The sequence below is a fragment of the Mesoplodon bidens genome (genome assembly GCF_964165515.1).
Source record: "Mesoplodon bidens genome assembly, chromosome: 5".
Lineage (NCBI taxonomy): Eukaryota > Metazoa > Chordata > Mammalia > Artiodactyla > Ziphiidae > Mesoplodon > Mesoplodon bidens.
In genome coordinates, this window is record NC_138161.1 from 4,144,938 (window position 1) to 4,164,114 (window position 19,177).

The 19,177-nt window shown below is 52.3% G+C and overlaps 1 protein-coding gene across 1 annotated transcript in view; it reads right to left on the reverse strand.

Moving 5' to 3' along the window:
- ABCG1 (ATP binding cassette subfamily G member 1) overlaps nt 1–12,751 on the reverse strand; it is a 57,470-nt gene extending 44,719 nt beyond the window's left edge. Inside the window, exons 1-2 of the mRNA XM_081234729.1 lie at nt 12,557–12,751; nt 5,751–5,994 (exon numbers count right to left, since the gene is read on the reverse strand). Of these exons, the coding sequence (XP_081090855.1) occupies nt 5,751–5,994; nt 12,557–12,598 (286 nt within the window). The 5' untranslated portion in view covers nt 12,599–12,751. The remainder of the gene's footprint in view (nt 1–5,750; nt 5,995–12,556) is intronic.
- Between the last annotated feature and the right edge of the window lie 6,426 nt (nt 12,752–19,177).

The window sequence follows — 19,177 nt, forward strand, 5'->3', positions numbered from 1 at the left end:
TGAAAAGTGATAGTGACATCAACCCCTCACTGAGCAGAACATAGTCCTGCAGAGTCACACTGAAGAGACCAGATGGCTCCAGACCAGGCACACTCTCTGGAAAAATAGCAACGTGTTACTGTGCCTTGCCAATCAGAAGGCGACGGGGGTGGCCTGACAGTGAAGCAAAGGAGAAGAGCCAGTGTCGGCAGGGCCACTTGTGCCGTGTCTACGGGGGCTGTTGAGCCTGATCGAGCCACACTTGAATCACGCACCCCTGATTCCAGGTCCCAACTGGTGATGGTTTGGCTTCCACGTAGTGTGCTCCAAGGGAGAGAAGGGGCTGGCTGGAGAAGGGGTGCCTAGACCCCTTGGATGTTCAAGTTCTGCCTGTAAACTAGCAAACCCTTTTGGTTTTGTACATGGTCATGCTACATCCATCTGTCCTGAGAGTCAGCCCATCCTCCACAGTTTTTCAAAGCCTCTTTCGGAGTATATAAGACGGAGGTACAGAACTATTCCAGAAGACCTCATCACCAAATGGGCCCGAGAGGAAGCCACTGAGAGCCTGAGAACTGGCCCGGGAGGGGATGGGAGGAGGTGTCCAGCCATCTGCGTTCGCCAAGGTGACCTGGGGTCATTGGGTTGCCGGTGTAAAGCCCCAGCCTCAAGCAGGGATCCCTGGCAAGCAAGGTTTAGGTTTGCCACACTGCACTATAAGACCAGTCACAGCCTCAAATAAAGACAAAGGCACAGTATCAAAAGCCATTTCTTTTGCACCCCAAAGAAAGCCCACCTTAGCATGAGAGTTTCCAAGAAGTACAAAAGTAATTCATTCATGCTAGGGGAACAGAAACCCGCCTTTGCACTTGAGCAGCACCCCCCTCTGGAGCCCCCTCTCTGCTCTGGGATTTCCAGAGTCCCCCTTTATCTGGCCTTCCCTCCCCACCCCTGTCCCAGTCGGTTGGATCAAGTCACCCAGCGCTGCGTTGGAATCCAGTCTTACTTTAATGGAATCGCTGAAAGGAATTTTAATGGCACATTCTACTCATTTTAGCCAGCCTGTCAGAGCAGGCCTTGTGAAATTGCCATGGAAATTAAGAGAAAGCAAACTTCAAATTGAGAAGGGTGTTCAAATGCATTTTTATAGCTCAGAAGCAAACCAATACAGATAACCTGATGTGGGGCTGCCCAGAATATTTAACTCCATCCTGGCATTTGGCAAGGATGAGGCTGGAGGGTCCGGTTTCAAAGTAGGAGGTGCTGTCCCATTCCATCGGAGTGTTACTGTGTTGAGGCCCCAGCCAGCTGGGGAAGAGTAAAGAAAACTCTCCAAACCCTCAGATATGATTACTTTTGTTCTCAACCCACAGGGTCATCTTGGGAGGTGTTATTTCATTTCTAAGAATCATGTCACCTGTTTGTGCAAAGCATGCCATACATGCCAGCCTCACCTCCCTGGGGGAGGAGACAGGACAGCCAAGCCTCTCCATGGGATTAGGAGACCTCTTTATGGGTCCCTGTGAAAGGCAGAGGTGACTGACATCCAAGCAGGCCGATTAAAGGGGAAATGAGTCAGAGGTAACAGTCAAGGCCACCCCCAGTGGTTTTGTAAAATGGGGTGAGGCACATCCGTGCCATCATGGTCCTGTTGTGTGCCCACCTCAGGGCCGGATGTTTACTAGGTGTCTTGTCAGGTCCTATAGCCTCAAGCCCCCCAGACCTGCCTTCACGTCCCACCTCCCCTGCTCCTGTGACCAGGGATATATCTCTGAACCTCGTATACTCCACACATTGAAAGGACAGGATTGGCCCCTGAGCCAGCTGGTCCAAAGGGCTGCTTGAATTGTATAAATGGAAATGGCTCCAGTCTCCTTGGGGGACAGACGACCCAGAGTCCCCCCTTAATTCCACAGTGTGGACGAGCTCTGAAAGCCACAGAGTGCTGTCTGAGTGTAGAATTTTCTCCGCTCCACCTCAGCATTTCACAACGTGGTTTCTCTTCTTAACAAGGGGTCCTAAATGTTACCAACGCCAATGCAGTGTCTACCGCCCAGGAAGCAAAAGCTGCTTTCAAAAGTAAGTCACACTGGGGTGAGTGAGGACAATCAAACCGGATCGTTCCCCTACGTCCCTCGACACGGTAGTCTGTGTAACGGCACCAGAGTCCACATTGCTCCAAATCATCTATCCCATCGACTTAGGCTCTGTGAGTGAATTCCTTGAGGGAAAGTAATGACTGTATCAGAAGCCAGGGACATCATCCTTGGGGTGTACTTTTTTTCTCCTGAGAACAGTTCCTTTCACAATTATATTGTCTACTAGGAATCTATTATACGATCCAGATTTTCCTCTCAAGACATCATTAATCATATGGTGAAAATGGAGCTACAATTGAAAATACAAGTTGTTTTCTTAGACGCTGAAGTCAATGCCTGGCAATTGTCAAGCTCAAGAATTACAAAGAATCAGTGCCTGACGTTGCCTTCTTAAAAATACTGCTGTGGAGTCACTTATGACCTTTCTACTAAGGATTATGAAGCTCTCTTTCTCCATCCTTTTTCTTTAAAATAATTGTGTAGGAGTTTTTAATATTATTTAATATTTAATATTATTCTAATCCCAGTGCCAGGCTTTGCTACAGCATTCTGGGTTGAGTTTGTGTTGTAGCACCATGTTCTGGGAGAAAACAGCTTTCCTAGAGTTTACTGGAGTGGCCCACTGTCTTCGTGATGAAAAGAAGCCTGGACTAGGAATCCGAGGGCTGGATGGTGGACCTTGCTGGCTCCGACCTTGAGCGAATCACTCCAGCCCTCAGGCTCCTTTGTCCTTCACCACACACTTCACTGTGGTCATGACAATGAGCTCAGCACATAAAGTTGAATTTTAAAAAAAAAACACAAAAAACTATTGACTGGATACAGACAGAAAAACAGAATATGGTCAGAGAAGTAAGAGCAAAAGCTCCTGCCCCAAAGTTTGGTCACACTTGGCATCACGCTGGGCATCACACAGAGGTGACGCGAAATATAAAACTGCCACCAAGAGAAAAGGGAAATGTTTGCCAGCTCGGCAAGCATTTGTGGGCACCAAGCCTGGAGAAGGAGCGCTGCTTCCCTATGGCCATGGGGACCCTGGCACCCTGAGGCCCTGCACCAGGCGCTGCCCGGGTGCCCAAGCTGGACCACAGAGTTGGAAACCACCACCCAGCCCCTGGCCTACCCCCCAGCTCAGGCTCGGGGCAAGCCCTTCACACGTGGCTTCCTTTCTATTCAGTGAGAAGGTGGACAAGTATCCCACACCCTCAAGGTATGCGGGAGTGATAAACCATCTAAATTCTGAACAGTGAGGGTACCCACAGGGCTACATGGGAGAAGGGGCCCAGAGAGAGGGAAGTGGGCACAGGCGCTGGGGCGGAGACAGAGGCCGAGAGGAAGCCAGACAGAGAAGTCAGGCCTCGCTGGTTGAGAAACCAAAAACCTGGATGCACCAGGCTCATGGTGCCCGACTTCCTCTCCAGCCCTAGCCATCTCTGACTCACGGGCAGGTCCCTGGGGCCCACTTTCTACTCCTCCCTGCTTAAGCCCACACAGGTTACTGCAGGGCAAGTGTTTATCTGGCAGCCATCTGGGCGGGGCTTCCTAGGAGGCCACCCGCCATGGACAGTAGTGGCCCCTCCCTCATTAATTAAGAGGCCATCACCGTTGACAATCAGTGTGACCAGTTCTAACATGTAGAGAACACAGGGTGGGCAAGCCGCACACCTGACCAGGAAATGATAGTCTTCACCTGCCAGCCCCAGGTGAACACCTGCTGGGTTGGATTTCAAACCAAGATTCTGCCATGGTTTTCAAATATGTGCATTTCTGCATTTCAAGCCTTCACCTGAGAGGATACCCATCCAAGCGTTTTCAGCATCATGACCACGTTTCTAAGGCCACTTGTAACACGTGGACAGAAACCTGCCCACGTGGCCCACAGGTCTGCCGCAGTTTGTCTATAGAGACACATCAGGTCAAAACCTCACAACACCCTCCTGGTCGCTCAGTGCATTTTTTCGGTAAAATCTTTGTTCAAGTGGAGAAGGAAAAGGCTGGAATCTTCTGGTGAAATTTCAAGAGGCTCAAACAGATGGGCCCAATCCTGAGCCTCTCACAGAATTTGTTAACAAAACAGGCTGGCACGCTCTGAAAATGTTGAGTCTCAGATAACAATGCTATAGTATCAGCCGCTGACAAGGTTTGGGATCTGTTCCCATTTGTGCAAACAGACACAAAATCATCCCACAACCAGCTTGGCTCAAAGGTCCCAGGGACCAGCCAATCAAGGTTCTAAAATCATGGCTCCAAGGAATTCCAGGGTGCCCACGCCAACCGTCTCAACTGCTTCACGTCAAGAGAGTAGGAAGCAACATGAAGGCAATAGGGGGAGAAAGATGAAAAGTAAACAAGTGAGTCTTGGTGGGTCTTCTTCAAAAAGGAAGAAGGATTGAATCTAGATTTAAGTTGAGAGCTCTAAACAACCCCAATATTCCAGGATATTCCGGGGGTACCTGAGTTACTTTGTTCCAAATTCCTCATAGATTTTCAAGTTGTTTGAAATGATTCATTAGAAACTGAGGACCACTGTTTCTGGGTGATGTGTAACACATCCTCTCCCAGTCACCCCCCCTCAAAGATGGGCAGATGGAGGGTGCACGGGGCCACGGGGGATGAGGAGTGAGTTCCTGGGGAGGAAGTCGGTCCGGCTCGAGAAAGAAATACCAACCCAGGGAGGCATTAACTCCACACGCTCTGAAAATCTAGGGCTGGCAAAGGAGCATCCACGTTGCTAAGAAAACTCAGAATACCATCAGTCGTCAATTCCCATTAACAGGCAACAGGCCGGCGGCAAACTCCTGTGTGTGTGGCTCTCCCGAGACCTCCGAGTCCCACCTGCTCCATCATCTCTTCTGTTTTTATGGAGAGCCCACCAACGCCCCAACCATGAGACAGTCCTTTCAAGATCTGTAAACGTACATGACTGGTTTCCAGAGAGGTTACTAGAGGTCACTGGTTACTTTTCAACACTTCAAGCTTGGGAGGAAACACCTGGCTTCCACTTTGCTCTGAAACATTAAAAAAAGAGTCCTATCTCGAAAGACTAACATTAACATCATCCAGTAAAGAGGACCCGCCGAGTGCAGACAGGAAACCAGCACACATGGACCCTGGTCAAACTCTGTGATCATATCAGAGTTTAAGAACCAGTGTGTGACTCACAGACGTAGAAAACAATCTTATGGTTACCAAAGGGGAAGGGGGGGGGGCGGATAAATTAGAAGTTTGGGATTAACAGATACACACTACTATATATAAAATGGATAAACAACAAGGAGCTACTGTATAGCACAGGGAACTATATTCAATATCTTGTAATAACCTATCATGGAAAAGAATCTGGAAAAGTGCATATATATATATATATACGTATATATATATGTATAACTGAATCACTTTTCTATACACCTGAAACTAACACAGCATTGTAAATCAACTACACTCAGTCAAAAAAAACACAACAAACGCTGTGAATCTTGAGTCATCTGATCTGTTCATATCCTAAGTGAGGAAAAATCGGGCATAAAGCAATTACATACATTGGCCACGGCAGAGCCAGAGTCTGGAAAGAGAATCAGCCTCCCAGCTTCCAGACCCATATCTTCCCAAACGACCTGTTCCTTCCTCCGAGGTGCCTGCGCCTCTGGATGCACACAGCAGCCCCCGGCCTACCTTTCTTCCTCCACCAGGGGCCTTCTGGGACCGAATAGGAAAGGTCCTTGAATTCGATGTTCACGGCCGCCCTCCGCGGCAGGGAGGAGAGGCGCTGGGCCTCTGTGACACTGTTGTCCTCCTTCTTCAGGAGTCCGTTCAGCAGCTCCATCTCCATGACCTCGCGGTTGCTAGAGACCACCTCGTCCACAGAGACGCACACTGACTTGGGCTCTGTCATTGCTGCAGAGTAACTGCTGCCATTCTAGAAAGACGGGGAGGAAGCACCGAGAGCAGGTATAAGTTACACCACGGGAAGGACCACAGGGACTCACCGTTAGGCTCAGAGCCATTGATCAGCCAGCGTCATCGATCGGTGCTTCTCACCCTCCGTGGTGCCCTCAGCATCACAGGAAGGATGCTCACCTGGAGGAATGCCTCCTCCCTGGCCCTCACTTATTCTTCTACTAAAAACATGCTAAAGATAAGCTATGATCTACCATCTTATTTAGGAATCATAACATCTAATCACAAAACTGATAAATACATCTCAAAGGATGAAACACCAGCCACCCTAAAAATGATCTACCTACAGTCCACTCACTAAAAAAATCCCATAAAAATACATGAGGCTGCTAAGAAATGCACAACTGAAAAAGCTTTACAATGAGCTCTTTTAGTCCCTTCCTGGCATAACCTCATAAACATTTCTCAAGGGCAATGATACCACTTGACCTGACGGGGTTTGTGGGAGACGGTCTTTGTGTTTTCCTTGTAAATTTTCCAAATGCCTACAGCTCTCCTCTCTCACCATATCTTCATAATAGCACTGAAGTGTTGGAAAGGTTGATTTGTTTTTCTCTGGGATACAGACAAGGAAACTGAGGCACAGACTATTTTAAGGAACTTGCTCTGAGCTCTACGATCAAGTGAGGGGCAGAAGTGATCCCAGGATGAGTCATCTTAGAAAACGGGTGCCTCTTCCACTGCATCACCTGGATACCTAATACATAGCTACATTGGCTTTTCAAGCTTCCATTGGGAGTCCATTGAACCGTTACAGATAAGCCAAGAACCAAAGGTATTTAAGCAAAGAAAGGAATATCCTTTCTAATGGCTTGGCTACGCTGGACAAGTCAATATGCTTTAGGCACCTCCAAAACACAGAAGAACCCTGGGGTGGATGAATAATGTGCTGTGCTTTTTCTAGCTGCCTCTTGAATCAAGACAGAACATTCCACAGTGCCAAAAGTGTGGGCCTCTGGAGACACTCCTCCATACTGTTGAAGGCAGTCAGCCTGATCTGGAGAGCCCGTGGACAACCACCTTTGATAATTCAGGCCCTTCTGATGGCCGTAGGACTGGGGAGACACTGCCATACTGCTATTTGTTCTAAATAACATCAGACTGTTATTTTTCCACAGGTTGTGAGATTTCTTTAAAGTTGATGGCTTTTTGATCGTTATTGTTTCTAACAAAAGGCTAAAACAAAACCAGAGAGTGGATCATCCATAAACATCCTTATAAACTCCAGCAACTCTAGTGACCGAAACAAGCCCTCCCCCACATTAGAGTGGCCTCCTGAGGGTACGTGACTGCATCCTTGAAGAGGATTTCCATTATGATTATTCCACATTATTTCCATCGTGGAAATCTTGGACGATTTGGAGGTTTTGAATCTTTAAAACACAAATAGGGGGATGGGGAGATGTGGGCACAGGGGTTTCCAGTTCTTGTGCTGTTTGAAAATGCTGCTTTGCTGCTTAAGAAAAAGACACACAACACACACACCTCCCAGGCATCTCCTACCTCTGGAAAGCTTAACCGCATCAGAACTTAGCTCCCTGACTGTAATGTTCTGTGGCTAAAAATTAAAGTGCGGAGTAAAACTCCGACAAAATTCATCTTGGTTTGCCGCTGGCACCGAGCATGAGAAATGCTTCAAACACAAGCAGGAGTAGGTTCCTGCATCCTCCACATAATTGGGGAGGTTTGTGTTAGCCTGACAACGGGCCTCCTCAGAGCCTGGGCTGAGAACGAGCCTCTCCCGCTGCCTGCCGGGAGGGCGCTGCAGGGCGTGGCCTCTGCATCCGAGCTTGTCTGGTGCCTTCTGCGTCGGGGCCCCTTGAAGGAACAACAGGAGACCCTGCCCCAGCTCAGCACGCTCTTGGCTTTGACCCGCGGGTAAGAACGTGCACCTGCAGCTCCAGCACCTAGAGCAGCACCAAATGCCATCCCTGGGCCCACCTGTCTTGCTCCTGGGAACACGAGCTGCTGTCCCAGGGTTATAACCCCGTTTGACTCCACAGGGGCCCTGGAAGCACCAAATCCTGGCTTTGCTGGGGGGGGGGGGTAGTGGACAGAGTAATGGGTGAGACAGTTAGCTCCAGGCCTGGTCCCCAGAGTCCATCCTCACCCCCACCTGGAAAGGTGAGACGTCTACTTCCAGACCCACGTCCTGCTGGGGCACTGGCTCTAACGCCGGGACAGCCAATTGCTCTGTGTTCAGCTGGGGGCGGGAGCTTCCAGAAGCCCCTCCCCAGGGCGTGGCCCCCTCCACCTCCAACCACCTTGGACCATCCACAACCTCCCCCAGCACCCACCACTCGCGTCAACCCCGGAGGAAGCCCAGGGACAGGTCGGGTCTTCCCTTTTTAATGAAACCTACACGAATACAGGGACGAACAGTCATGACTCCACCCACCTGCCAGCTGGAGCAGATGCCAGACCTGGATTATGATGAGGGTCTGACTTGCCCGTCTAGACTCCAAGCCTATCTGTCCTCTCACTCACTCTCTCCCTCACAGCCCAGATAAAGCCCTGGGGATCAGCAGTCAGCCAGACAGACATGGCCTGTGGCCTCAGCAAGCTCAAGTCCAAGACTGGGCCGCAAACAATTTCAATACCCAGGGGCAAGAGCTAGAACAAGACGATGCAGGGACCCACGAGGGTCACGCAAGGCAGTGGGGGTCCTGGGTGGGGATACACGGTGTTTCTGAGGAAATAAACTGTGAGGTGAGCTTAGCGAGGTGGGGTGGGGAAGGGGTGCTCGTCCACGACCGACGTTCCCTGCGAGGGAACAGCACGTGCAAAGGCTCGGCAGCAAGACAGCGGAACATCTGGAGATCTGAAATTCAGGGGCTGCAGCTCTGATTTGGGAACGGGGGAGGGGCTTTTGGAACAAGGTGGGACTAGCGAGGCACACGGGCTCTGCACGGTGGAGGGCTTGCAAAGCTTGTTAAGGGCTGTGCACTTTATCCCGAGGTCTCTGCAGGCCGCGGAGGCATCTCAAGGCGGAAGTAGCAGACCAACGGGCCGGTGAGAAACGTCTCCTGCAGCAGAGCCTGCAGTGGGGAGGGTGAGTGGCCTTCACCAGCAGGGGGCAGTGGGAAGGGAGACAAATGGACGGGCCAGTGGGACAAAGCTGGGGGAGTAAACTGATTTGGGAGCGAGAGGGTGAAGCCAGAGGCTCGTACTTACTATTTACAGTTTTGCATTAATACCTCCCGCGTAGTAGGTAAGCAATTATGAACAGTAGTGACTATTCATTCAGCAATGCACGATTACAGTGCGCTCATTAAACTCCAGACTGCACAGATTACTCCTCCTCTGTCTCCACAGCTCTCCGGGGGCAGGGGCCGGGTGGGGTATGACCCTCTGCCGCTCCATTTCACGAGGATACCACCTTACCTGCCTGAGACCCCACCGTTAAGAAGTAGCCAAGCTGGGGTCCAGCTCTGTGCGGCTTCCCTGCCTGCACGGGTCCTCCCAAACAGTCCCCAGCAGGGCCGGGACGTTGCTTGGCTTTCTGTAGGCAAGCTGTAGTGGACCCTGGGTCATCCCAGCCCCCGTCCCTTGCAGGGAAATCCACAAGAGAATGGGGGACCACACAACCCTACCCCCAAAGCAACTGACACCAAAGCAGTGCATGCCATCACCCACCTTTCCGCCATGGGTGTCCAATTAATAAAATCCTGAAATCCTGTCTGATGGGTGGCAGTGGCTGTCACTCCAAAATAGACCAGCTCTCTGGGAACACATCCTCAGATGAGAGCCGCCGGCGATGTAGGTTACAGCTAGCTTGTCCTGAGCCTCCTGAGTTCATTAAAGATGAAACAAATACATCCTCCCTCCCCATTCTTTCCCTTTCTTTGTTTGCTTCCCTATCTTGCTGAAGCATTGTCTTTGACCTCCCCTTCCACACATAATTTGTGCTGCGTAATAAATGGTAAATACTAGTGAGTCCATTCAGGTGTGGAATGCAGAGGAGACCCTATTTGGACTGTTCCTGACTGCTGTTGGTAAGAATATTTTCTTGGGCACTGATTTCAGTTTGAATGCTAATATATTGAGATGCTTGTTTAGCTGGGGAGGGTCTCTAATGGTCAGAGAGCCCCTGAGCCATTGTGAGGCTGCTTCACTCTCTTTACCCAGGGAAGTCCAGTTGGAGATAGAAACTTTCCCCACAGAATCCTGGGGAAGGGAGGAAAGCCAAGAGGAACTCGCAGGCTCCAGGCATGCACTCTCACTTCTCTCACTGCTGCCAGCTATGGTGCCCACCTAGACCAGCAGACCCTGCGGTTGAAGGGCAGATCCCTCCCTGGGACCCTGGGCACATAAGAGGAAAACGTACTGGTCCAGAATCCTCAAGGCCACCGCCTAAGGGAAAAGAACCCAAACATCACGCCCTTAACTAAGCAAAGGGTAGGTGTCACTGGCATGGCCACTCAGAATGCCAACCTCACTGTCTCCAAAATCTGGCTTCCAACAGCCCCAAATACCAGTCCCATTGGGAGCCCTTGCCTGCCCTGCCCAGCCCAGCTCAGGGACTCTGAAACACCATGTGGGTGCTTCTTCCATCCTCCAAGGCACCTTCTCCAGACTCACACCTGGCAGCCAGCCCCGGGCTGGACCGCAGAGCAAAGTTTAGGATCCTGGGTATCTCCCAAGGGCTCTGTTTATGACTTGGGTAGAATTTTTTAAATTAAAAACAAAAAAGCACAAGGTTTTCAGGGAGAATGGTTTTCACACAAAACTACATTCTCTGAAAAAATGAGCTCAGCCCTTAGCACCTCCACACGAACGAAACACCTGAGTTCTGGGGCTGTCTCAAACCATAACGTAACATCCAAAATATCTTGACATTAAAAACACCTGTCCCTTAAAACATTCTGAGTCATTATTGTCCCACATGTATGAGCTACTTTTGCAGCTTTGAAAGGGATTCAAGAGTTAGTTACCCAGTATCTCCAAGACCTGAAACTTTCTTTACCCACAGCTAACAAGAGTAACTTCCTTCATTTTCCATTGCCACCATCACTTAGGAATCCCAAAGAAATGAACACGGGTAAAATGAAGAATGGCCAAGTGTTACCCAAACATGCAACCAGATAAAAGCAAATGTCATGAGGAGGGGACTGCCTCTTTCATTTTTCGATCTCTCTTATATGTAAGAAGCTAAGTCATAAAGGCAGAACATGGCTAGAGATGGGACCCGGCCTGTGGGTCCCCCTGCCCATGGCTTTTTCCTGCTCTACCAACCTCCTTAATGTGTCTGAGGCCCCATTCTATCGGTTTACACAAAATCATTATATAATGAGCTGCCGAGGCTCGGTATGTTCTACAGTAACCTGTTTGGAATCATAGGATGCAGTTGTCAGAGCAGAGCATGCGCAGAAACCCGGCTATTTTTTTTTTTTTCTTGAGCTCAAGGCAAGAGGTAACTGTCGGTCAAATCCTGCTGAGCTCTGCTGACTTCAAATACAGGATGCTAAAAATGAAATAAAGGCGAGGGGTGGAGGTGAAAACCGATGTGCACGGTGGGGTTACAGCTCAAGGGAAGTGACTAGCAGGATAGTAAATACATAGGCAAAGGATAGAAGGCGGATGGATGGATAGGGAGGGCGAGAGGGCTTGGAATACGGAATGCTTTCTATTTGTACTTTAGATGACCTGAAATCGGTCCAGAGGTACCTAACTGCACTGTCGGCGTGCTAGGCATAGAAATGAAGGGCCCTAGGATGGGTGAGACGATGGCTAGTTTGTTTGTTTTTTTCCTAATGTGACTTTATGGAGATATTTTAAAGCGGCAAGAGGAGACTCTTGACCACTCAGAGGAATAGCACTTACTGTAATAGTGTCTAGCAAAGAATGCGCCTGCAGCCGGTGGTCCCCCTACGGAGCTGGCACCCTTGGGAAAAGTGAGATGCGTGCCTCTGTCCCCACCCTATTCTCTCTACAGGGTGCAGAAATGTGGCCAGAGGTACCCAGGCTCGCCCCTCATCTGCCTCCCCATGACTCCGCCGCCCCCTTCTGAGCAGGTCCGGGAGAGGCTGTCCCCGAGGGCGAAGGGACAGCACGGGCTCCGGCTCTCCACCGCCTCTCTCTTTTGTTCCCCCAGACAGTGCCGGTGCTCCGGAGAGTAGCGCGAGAGGCGCCCGATCCCCAGGCTCTGGCCGCACGCGCCGGCAGAGGGATGGGGCCCCCTTTCCCTCTGGCCCAGGCTGCCGCCCCGCCCCAGTACACTCCGGGGCCCCAGGCCCCAGGTCCGTCACCCGGAGGCAGACGAGGTCAAGGCCATCAGTACACGTGTGGGGCTCCTGGCCTCCTTCCTCCCTGCCTGTCCTGGCCCCTCCGCCTTCCCCGCATCCTCGGCTGCAAGGGGCATCCCGAGGAGCCAGGTAGCCAGGGCGGGGGGCGATGGGAGTCGGGTGCCTCTCCCGGGGCTCCGGGGACAGGTGTCAGGGTGAGGGTGCTGGTCTTTGTGGGTTTTTTATTCTCCTAGAGAACAGAACCAAGCCCCGGGGCCGAAGGATGCGCTCACTCACCATGACGGTGCCGACCGAGAAAGCGGCCGTCAGACAGGCCATGCCCCGGGGGCGGCGGCGGCGGGGACGAGGCTGCGGGTGGCGGGGACGGGCGGCGGGCAAGAGGCTGCGCTCGCCCTAGGCTCGGCGGCTGCGCCGGTCGCGGACTCTGGCTCCGGCTCGGGCCGCAGCTGGGGCCCCGGCCCCGCCCACGACCCGCCCGCGCCGGCCCCGCCCGCGACCCGCGATTGGCCGGCGCGCAGGGGCGGGGCGGAGCCGGCAGGTGCGCGTGCTCTTGTTTTGCTCCTGTGCGGCGCGGCTGCCCCAGTTCTAGGCAGTCCCGCTCCTCTCGCTGCCCACGCCGCAGGCCTGGCAGGTGCCGAGGGTCCGCCCTGGCCCCGGAGGCGCCGAGTTCGGAAACTCGCTGGGCCTGGGCCAGCGACCCCGGGCCCCCTGCGGTCAGGCAGCTGGGGTCCCCCTCCAGGACTGCCACCTCGAAGCCTGCAGTGCTGGGCCAGAGCGGGCCAGGGGAGGCGTCTGGCGGGGGAGGGGCACTTTTTCCTTGTTGGGCATCTCTCTGCCACGTAGGAGCGTGAGAACTAAAGGAGAGATGGCCGCTCCAACGCCCCCTTCCCCGCCACTGCAGCTCCATATCTGGGGTGGTACCCCCATACTGAGGCGGCACACTCACTCATTAGTGCAGCACTGCTGTGTGCCAGTCGCAGCGCCAAGTGCCGGGTAACAAAGGGGTGACTAGGTGAAGATGCCCAGGACTCTGCCCTCCCCTGGCTCCCACCCCCCGACCCCAACAAACAAAGAAAAGCCTTTTTTTTTTTTTTTTCAGATACGGTGTTCCCAGTACGTGGCCCAGCACCTGGCCCAGAGCTGTGTTCATGTAACTTCATAAGGAGTGACACTTCAGACACCCTGTCTTTTGGCCCCAGATGGGAGCATCAGATGGCCTGGCCTCTGCTAAAGCCCTTATTATATATAAGTGGGACCATTTCCCAGTAACCATGGTGATAAGACATTCCTTACTCCCAGTCTCAGAGGCTAATGCTTTTATCCAGTGGTTTGCATGTGGGGACCACAGGTAGGAATGCATCTTTTCTCCCATCCAGCACACCTGGATCGCCCCTCCCCACTACCCCTCAGATGAACTAAGCCCCTGTCCTTCTCCTCACCTAGAAAGAGAGCATGGCTTTTCATGCCAGGCAGGAGGGCTTCACACCACAGCCTGATGGCCATAGGCAAATTCTCCCCTCAAATCAAAGGAGGACTAGGCGGTATAATGTATGATTTCAAGGGGGAGAGGGCCCTGCTTTTGTCTGCATAGTTCACTTGAAGAGTCCGCGCATTACCTCTATTCTATCGTTAGGAAATCTGACTGCTGCATTTCCAGGTGCCACCCTCTACATGCTGGGCCCACGGGGCTGTGTGGTGCCTTAAACGTGCTGAACAGGGAGGCCAACAAACTCTGAATGTTCTAGAAAGAGGATTCAAACCCACAAACCTCCCTGGGAGAGTTTAGGCCAAAAGGCAGAGACAGAGGTGCCTCATCTCTGGGACCCAGGATTGGTGGCCGGCACTGAAGCCCACCACTTGCTCCAGGGGCAGATGGGACATAAAGCAGGGGAGAAAGACACAGAACGCGGCTGGAGAGAGATTCTCTATGAGAACCCGGCTGGTCACTGCCCAGCTGTGTGGCTGGGACAAGTGACAGCATGGTCCTGTTGCACTGGCATCTATTCTCTGCCCAATATCCATTCTCCATGCTGCTAGGAATGTGTTCAGAATTTCCTTCTGGAACTCCCCTTGCCCCCAGTTCTACACCATGTGATCTGGTCAGTGGTTGGTCAGGAACCAGAAGTGTAAGGTGATGCTCACCGGGCCCCTGGGAATGGCCAGGGGGACAATACGTAGAGCCTAGGAGGAAGCCAGAGAGGGCAGACAGTGATAAAGTGGGTCCTCATTCCCGTGGCTTGAGCTGCTGGCTTTCCACTTACAGGCATGGAAAGGGTCCCACTTATACATCTATACATTGGGGTAATAATCATCTCAGCCACACGGGAGATAGCGCCTGTCAAGTGCTCTCCACGGTGCGTGGCACATAGCTAGCACTCCAGTTCTAACCCTTACTAATGTATCCCCCTGGAGCCAAATCTGAGAATAAGCAAATGGTAAAGTAGGTCGGATCTGTGACATTGCTATTGGGACTTTTGGTTGTAAGTGACCAAAACTCCGCTCCAAATGGCTAAAGGGAAGGCTCAGGGTGCACTGGTTTCAGGCCTGCCAGGACCAAGCACCCATTCTGGGTTTTCAGCCCTTGATCTCTAGCTCTCTGCATGGCTCTGCCTTCCATCTGCTGGCTTTCTGCTCCGCGAGGCTGTCACCATGGCCCTCCTGGCAGCTCCAAGCCTGCATCCCATCAGTGTTACCAAACCAAATCCGGGTCCACTCGCCTCCACACAGCAAAGCCAATCTACTGACACTGGGTTGTGGTGAAGGAAAGTGCAGCATTAATTGCAGGGCATCAAGTGAGGACGGGGAGACAAGCCTCAGAGCCGCTCCCACCTGGTCTTTGGGTTGGGGGATGTGTTTAAGGGGAAAAACAAAGAAGCTGGGGTGAATCTTTGTCTTGTGACATTTCTGAATCATGGTTTTGGGAGTCAGGGTGTCCCAGGTGGTCCCTGGCTCAGGGGTCTGTGAGCTCACCTTGCCCTGGCGAAATGACCCGAGTTTGTACGTTAATGATGAATCTATAACAGCAATTTCAGTACGTTAACGATGGACAACAGCAACCTTAAGCATCGGACTCTGGTGGTTAGTGTTGTTATAGCCCAGGCTTGAGGCCAGAGGGGACAGAAAGGGCATGAAGTTTTGGATGAGAGATGAATCGTAAACTTGGTAAAGGAACTTGGTTTTAGGGGACTGGGTTTCATCAGCTGGCAACCAGCCGCGATGCCCGGTGAGGGGGAACCAAACACTGACTGGCCTGGCTTGAATCCCAGGGAACCAAACAGCCCAAAGGGAATGTCGGCCCTAATGGAAACATGCAGAAAGATTGGGACATGGGTGCTTCCTCAAGGCCATTTTGGGGAACTCAGAGCCCAGTGTGGGTGCCAGGCAGGCAAACATAAGAGGAGCTCATCACAGGACTGCCCAGTCCAGACCCCAACCCCAACAGGAATTTCGACAGGACATCACAGGCAGGTGGACCAGGCTGGGCTTGAGAATGTCCAGTGGGAAAACACTTTCTGCCTCAAAGGGCAGCCCGTACCAGTTTGAAGGAGTTGTCATTGCAGGGAGCGGTCCCTGTGCCTAATGGGACGCCCTGTCGCCCCGAGGGCTCCGTGTTCCACCGTGCCAGGGAGCCCCGCCCCCACACAACAGGACTTGAGCTCTTCAGTCATGGCACCATATTTCTCTCCAGGCCTTAGCTTCCCTGGACAAATCATGCCTGGTCCCTCCAACATTGTTCTGTAGAAGATGCCGCTTATTCCTGCTCACCTTTCTCTCTGAGTTCCGTTTTCTCAGTGTCCCCTGTGAAACTTGGGGTCCACACCCGAACACCTACTCCAGGTAACTCCTCCGCTCTCTAACGAGCCTTTGCTCCCTCAAATTGTTGGTAAGGACCTGCTACCATGCTGCAGAGCCAACAGCCTGATGTCCTGGGAGCAAGCAGGTCAGTGGACGCAATCAGCAGCCGACTCAATTCACTTTCCTTGTAATTGTGTAGTTTCAGTTGCCTGGTTTGCACTTTATCCCCCAAATCCCATGTTAAGGAGTGTCCAATTTATCTATGCCAGACATACAGCCCCCGAGGCTGGGAAATGGAGGGGACACCCTGAGGTCTTCATCTCTGGTGCAAGGATTCCGCTCTTGGTGACTGGGGAGGGAGTGTGGATACAGGTAAATCAGATGTCCAGGTGGCCTTGCGGCAGGCCTGTGGATTAACCCAGGTGTACTTCTGCAGGGAGCTGGCCACGGGGGGTGAGCATGGCTTGGCATCTTGGATGGTCCCAGCACTGGAGGTCCAGAACAAAAGGTCTCTGATGCCTCCAGAGGAACCTTTGGGCACATCCCATGGCTTCCCAGCCTCACCACTCTCAGCTGGCTAGGAAGAAATCTAATGAACACCGTCTTCTTCACATCTGGGTGATCTGGTTTTCGATAATTTGACCTTGAGCCTTCTTTGACTACAGGGTGGCCAGCTCTGAATTAACCTAATTGATTAACCTACGTGGACCCTGCTCGGCCGACTTTCTTCTGTTTGACTGCAGAGCTCCACCAACCTGAGCTTTGTTTTCCTTCCAAAACCTACAATTTCAGCCATGCCTTTCAGCAGACAGAAATACCTGTTTCACTGGGATGCGGCCTCAACGCTGGGAACCCAGGGTGGACGAGATGGGGGAAACCAGGCCTCAGGTGTTATCAGACAGTAACGGGGAGAGATTGGAAAGCTGACATTCTTATCTAAATTGGGTATGTTTTTAACTTGTTCCATGAGCTCAACGTATTTTGTAAATAGTTAGAGGAACTCTCACTGTAGTTTAAGGGAGATCCTGCCAGAGGCAAACTGGTGCCACAGGGGCCTCTTGGTCTACCGCAGTCCAGCCCTTTTGGAGTCAGCCTTTCAGGTGTCCCACCCTAGAGACTTGATATCTGCAGTTGCATCCCCCCCAAGCTGCCTCATCCCCAATGCTATGCCCCCTTGTAATCTGGGCATCACATATCACATAATTAATCTACTATTGATTGTGCTTACTGCCCACCATACCCCTTGAGAATGTAAGCTCCACGCCCGAAGGAACGTCCATCCACTGATGGATCTCCAGCCCCAAGAACGGTGCCTGGTAAGGGATTTTGTCCCGGCTCATCAGCTATTTGGTCGATACCTCCCACCCCCATCCCTCTGGATCCCCCAGCCCGGCTGTTTCCAGTGTGCATGAAGCCCCCAGTGTGGAAAGTGCCTGCCCTGCCATGTTCCACCAGGGGAACTTCTCTGGTACCCCACCATTTCCCAGAGGAAAATAAAAACCCACAGAAGCCTGGTCCCCCTGCCCCGTCCCTAGCTCCTCTCACCACGTCGACCCCTGCACTGCAGCAATATGTGGGTGTATGGGATTTCTTTCCCCAAAGCCTCACCAAACTTGATTCTGGAGGCGTGGTGTAGGGGAGTGTTTGCTTGCTTGCTTTTTACCACCCAAAGCTCTGACTCTGAAAGTAAATGTTTTCAGTCAAATGAAAGCAAAATCTGGTGCCGCCACAGCCAGTAATAAAAAAGGGCTAGTCCCTTCCCCAGGCTGGCAGTGGTGGGAGACAGGGTGGGGACTCCTGGGAGGCGGGTGGGGGTGGGGAGGAACCCTGCCCTATTATATCCCCAGGCTCACGACAACACAACAGGTACCGCCTCCTGGGAGGCGTCGCTGGGGGACACTTGCCTTTGTCTGGGCTGGAGACCTGCCTTCGGGTCATGGCCCCTGCCTTCTCGGCTTCTCTGACACTTCCACTTGTATTAGCAGAGAATTAGTGGCCATCAGGCCTTTTCTAGCTCTGTTCACAAAGAAGCCATTGCCTCCACTTTTAAAAAGGAAGAGAGAGAGAGAATGAGAAAGACAGAGAGAGGAGGTGGGAGGGAGGGAGGGAGGAACACAGGAAAGAAGGAAGAGGGGGGAGGGAAAGAAAAAAAACCCTTAAGTGGTAAGAACAGGTGTCTTAGCCCTTGACGGGGAAAGGGTAGAAAGGGGAGCAGGGGAGCAGACAGACACAGAGACAGTCCGTCAGGGAGGGTGACAGCCTGAGGTCCAGTCACACACTAAATGGGGACTCTGTAAATTGGCGTATTTTAAAGCAACGTTATTCCCCTCTCTGTGGTTTGCTTGATCCCTAGTTTGCTGGCCCTCCTGACTCCTCCAGCTTCTGTCTCATCACGGGTGGGCGCCAGCCCAGCTCCAGAGAGGGACCCCTCCCTCCCCAGCCTGCCCGGAGGTGGGAACAGAGGAGGGGCGGGGCCATCTGCTGAGAGTGCAGCGCAGAGTGGAAGGAGAGAGAGGGAAGAGCCCAGAGGGCAGGAAGGAAGGTTGAGATGAAGGAGGGAGAGGACAAGGCAAGGAAGCATTTCATAAGCTAGGGTAGCAAGAGGCCAGTTCACCACTGCAAACAGATTATGTCTGCTTCCTTCTGTTAGCCAGGAACACAGAGTGGTGGGAAAGATGCAGGAGACAAATGAAGAGGGAATAGCATCTGGCAATGAGATGACCTTCAAAGCTGAAGGTTAGGAGAGAAGTCTCAGAGGCGGACACTGGAAAATTACCAGAGGCCTCCTTCCCCCACAAAAGGTCCCAGCTGGGACATAGCTGGAACTCCCAGGCCACTGGGCACCCACTTGTCCTCTGGGAAGCTGCCCTCCCAGACTCCATGTGCTCAATCCTACAAAGCAACCCCTACCCGGATCCATTCGATGATGCCATCTAATGGTTTGAAAAATGCTGTAACATGCATTACCCTCTGTGATGCTCAGAACACCCCTGCAGGGTCAGAGGGCAGATGTCATCACTGAAACACGTGTGAGTTTGATTCCCAAGCCACAGATGCAGGACAGGCCATGCCCCTGGGGACACAAAGAGACTTTCCACGCTT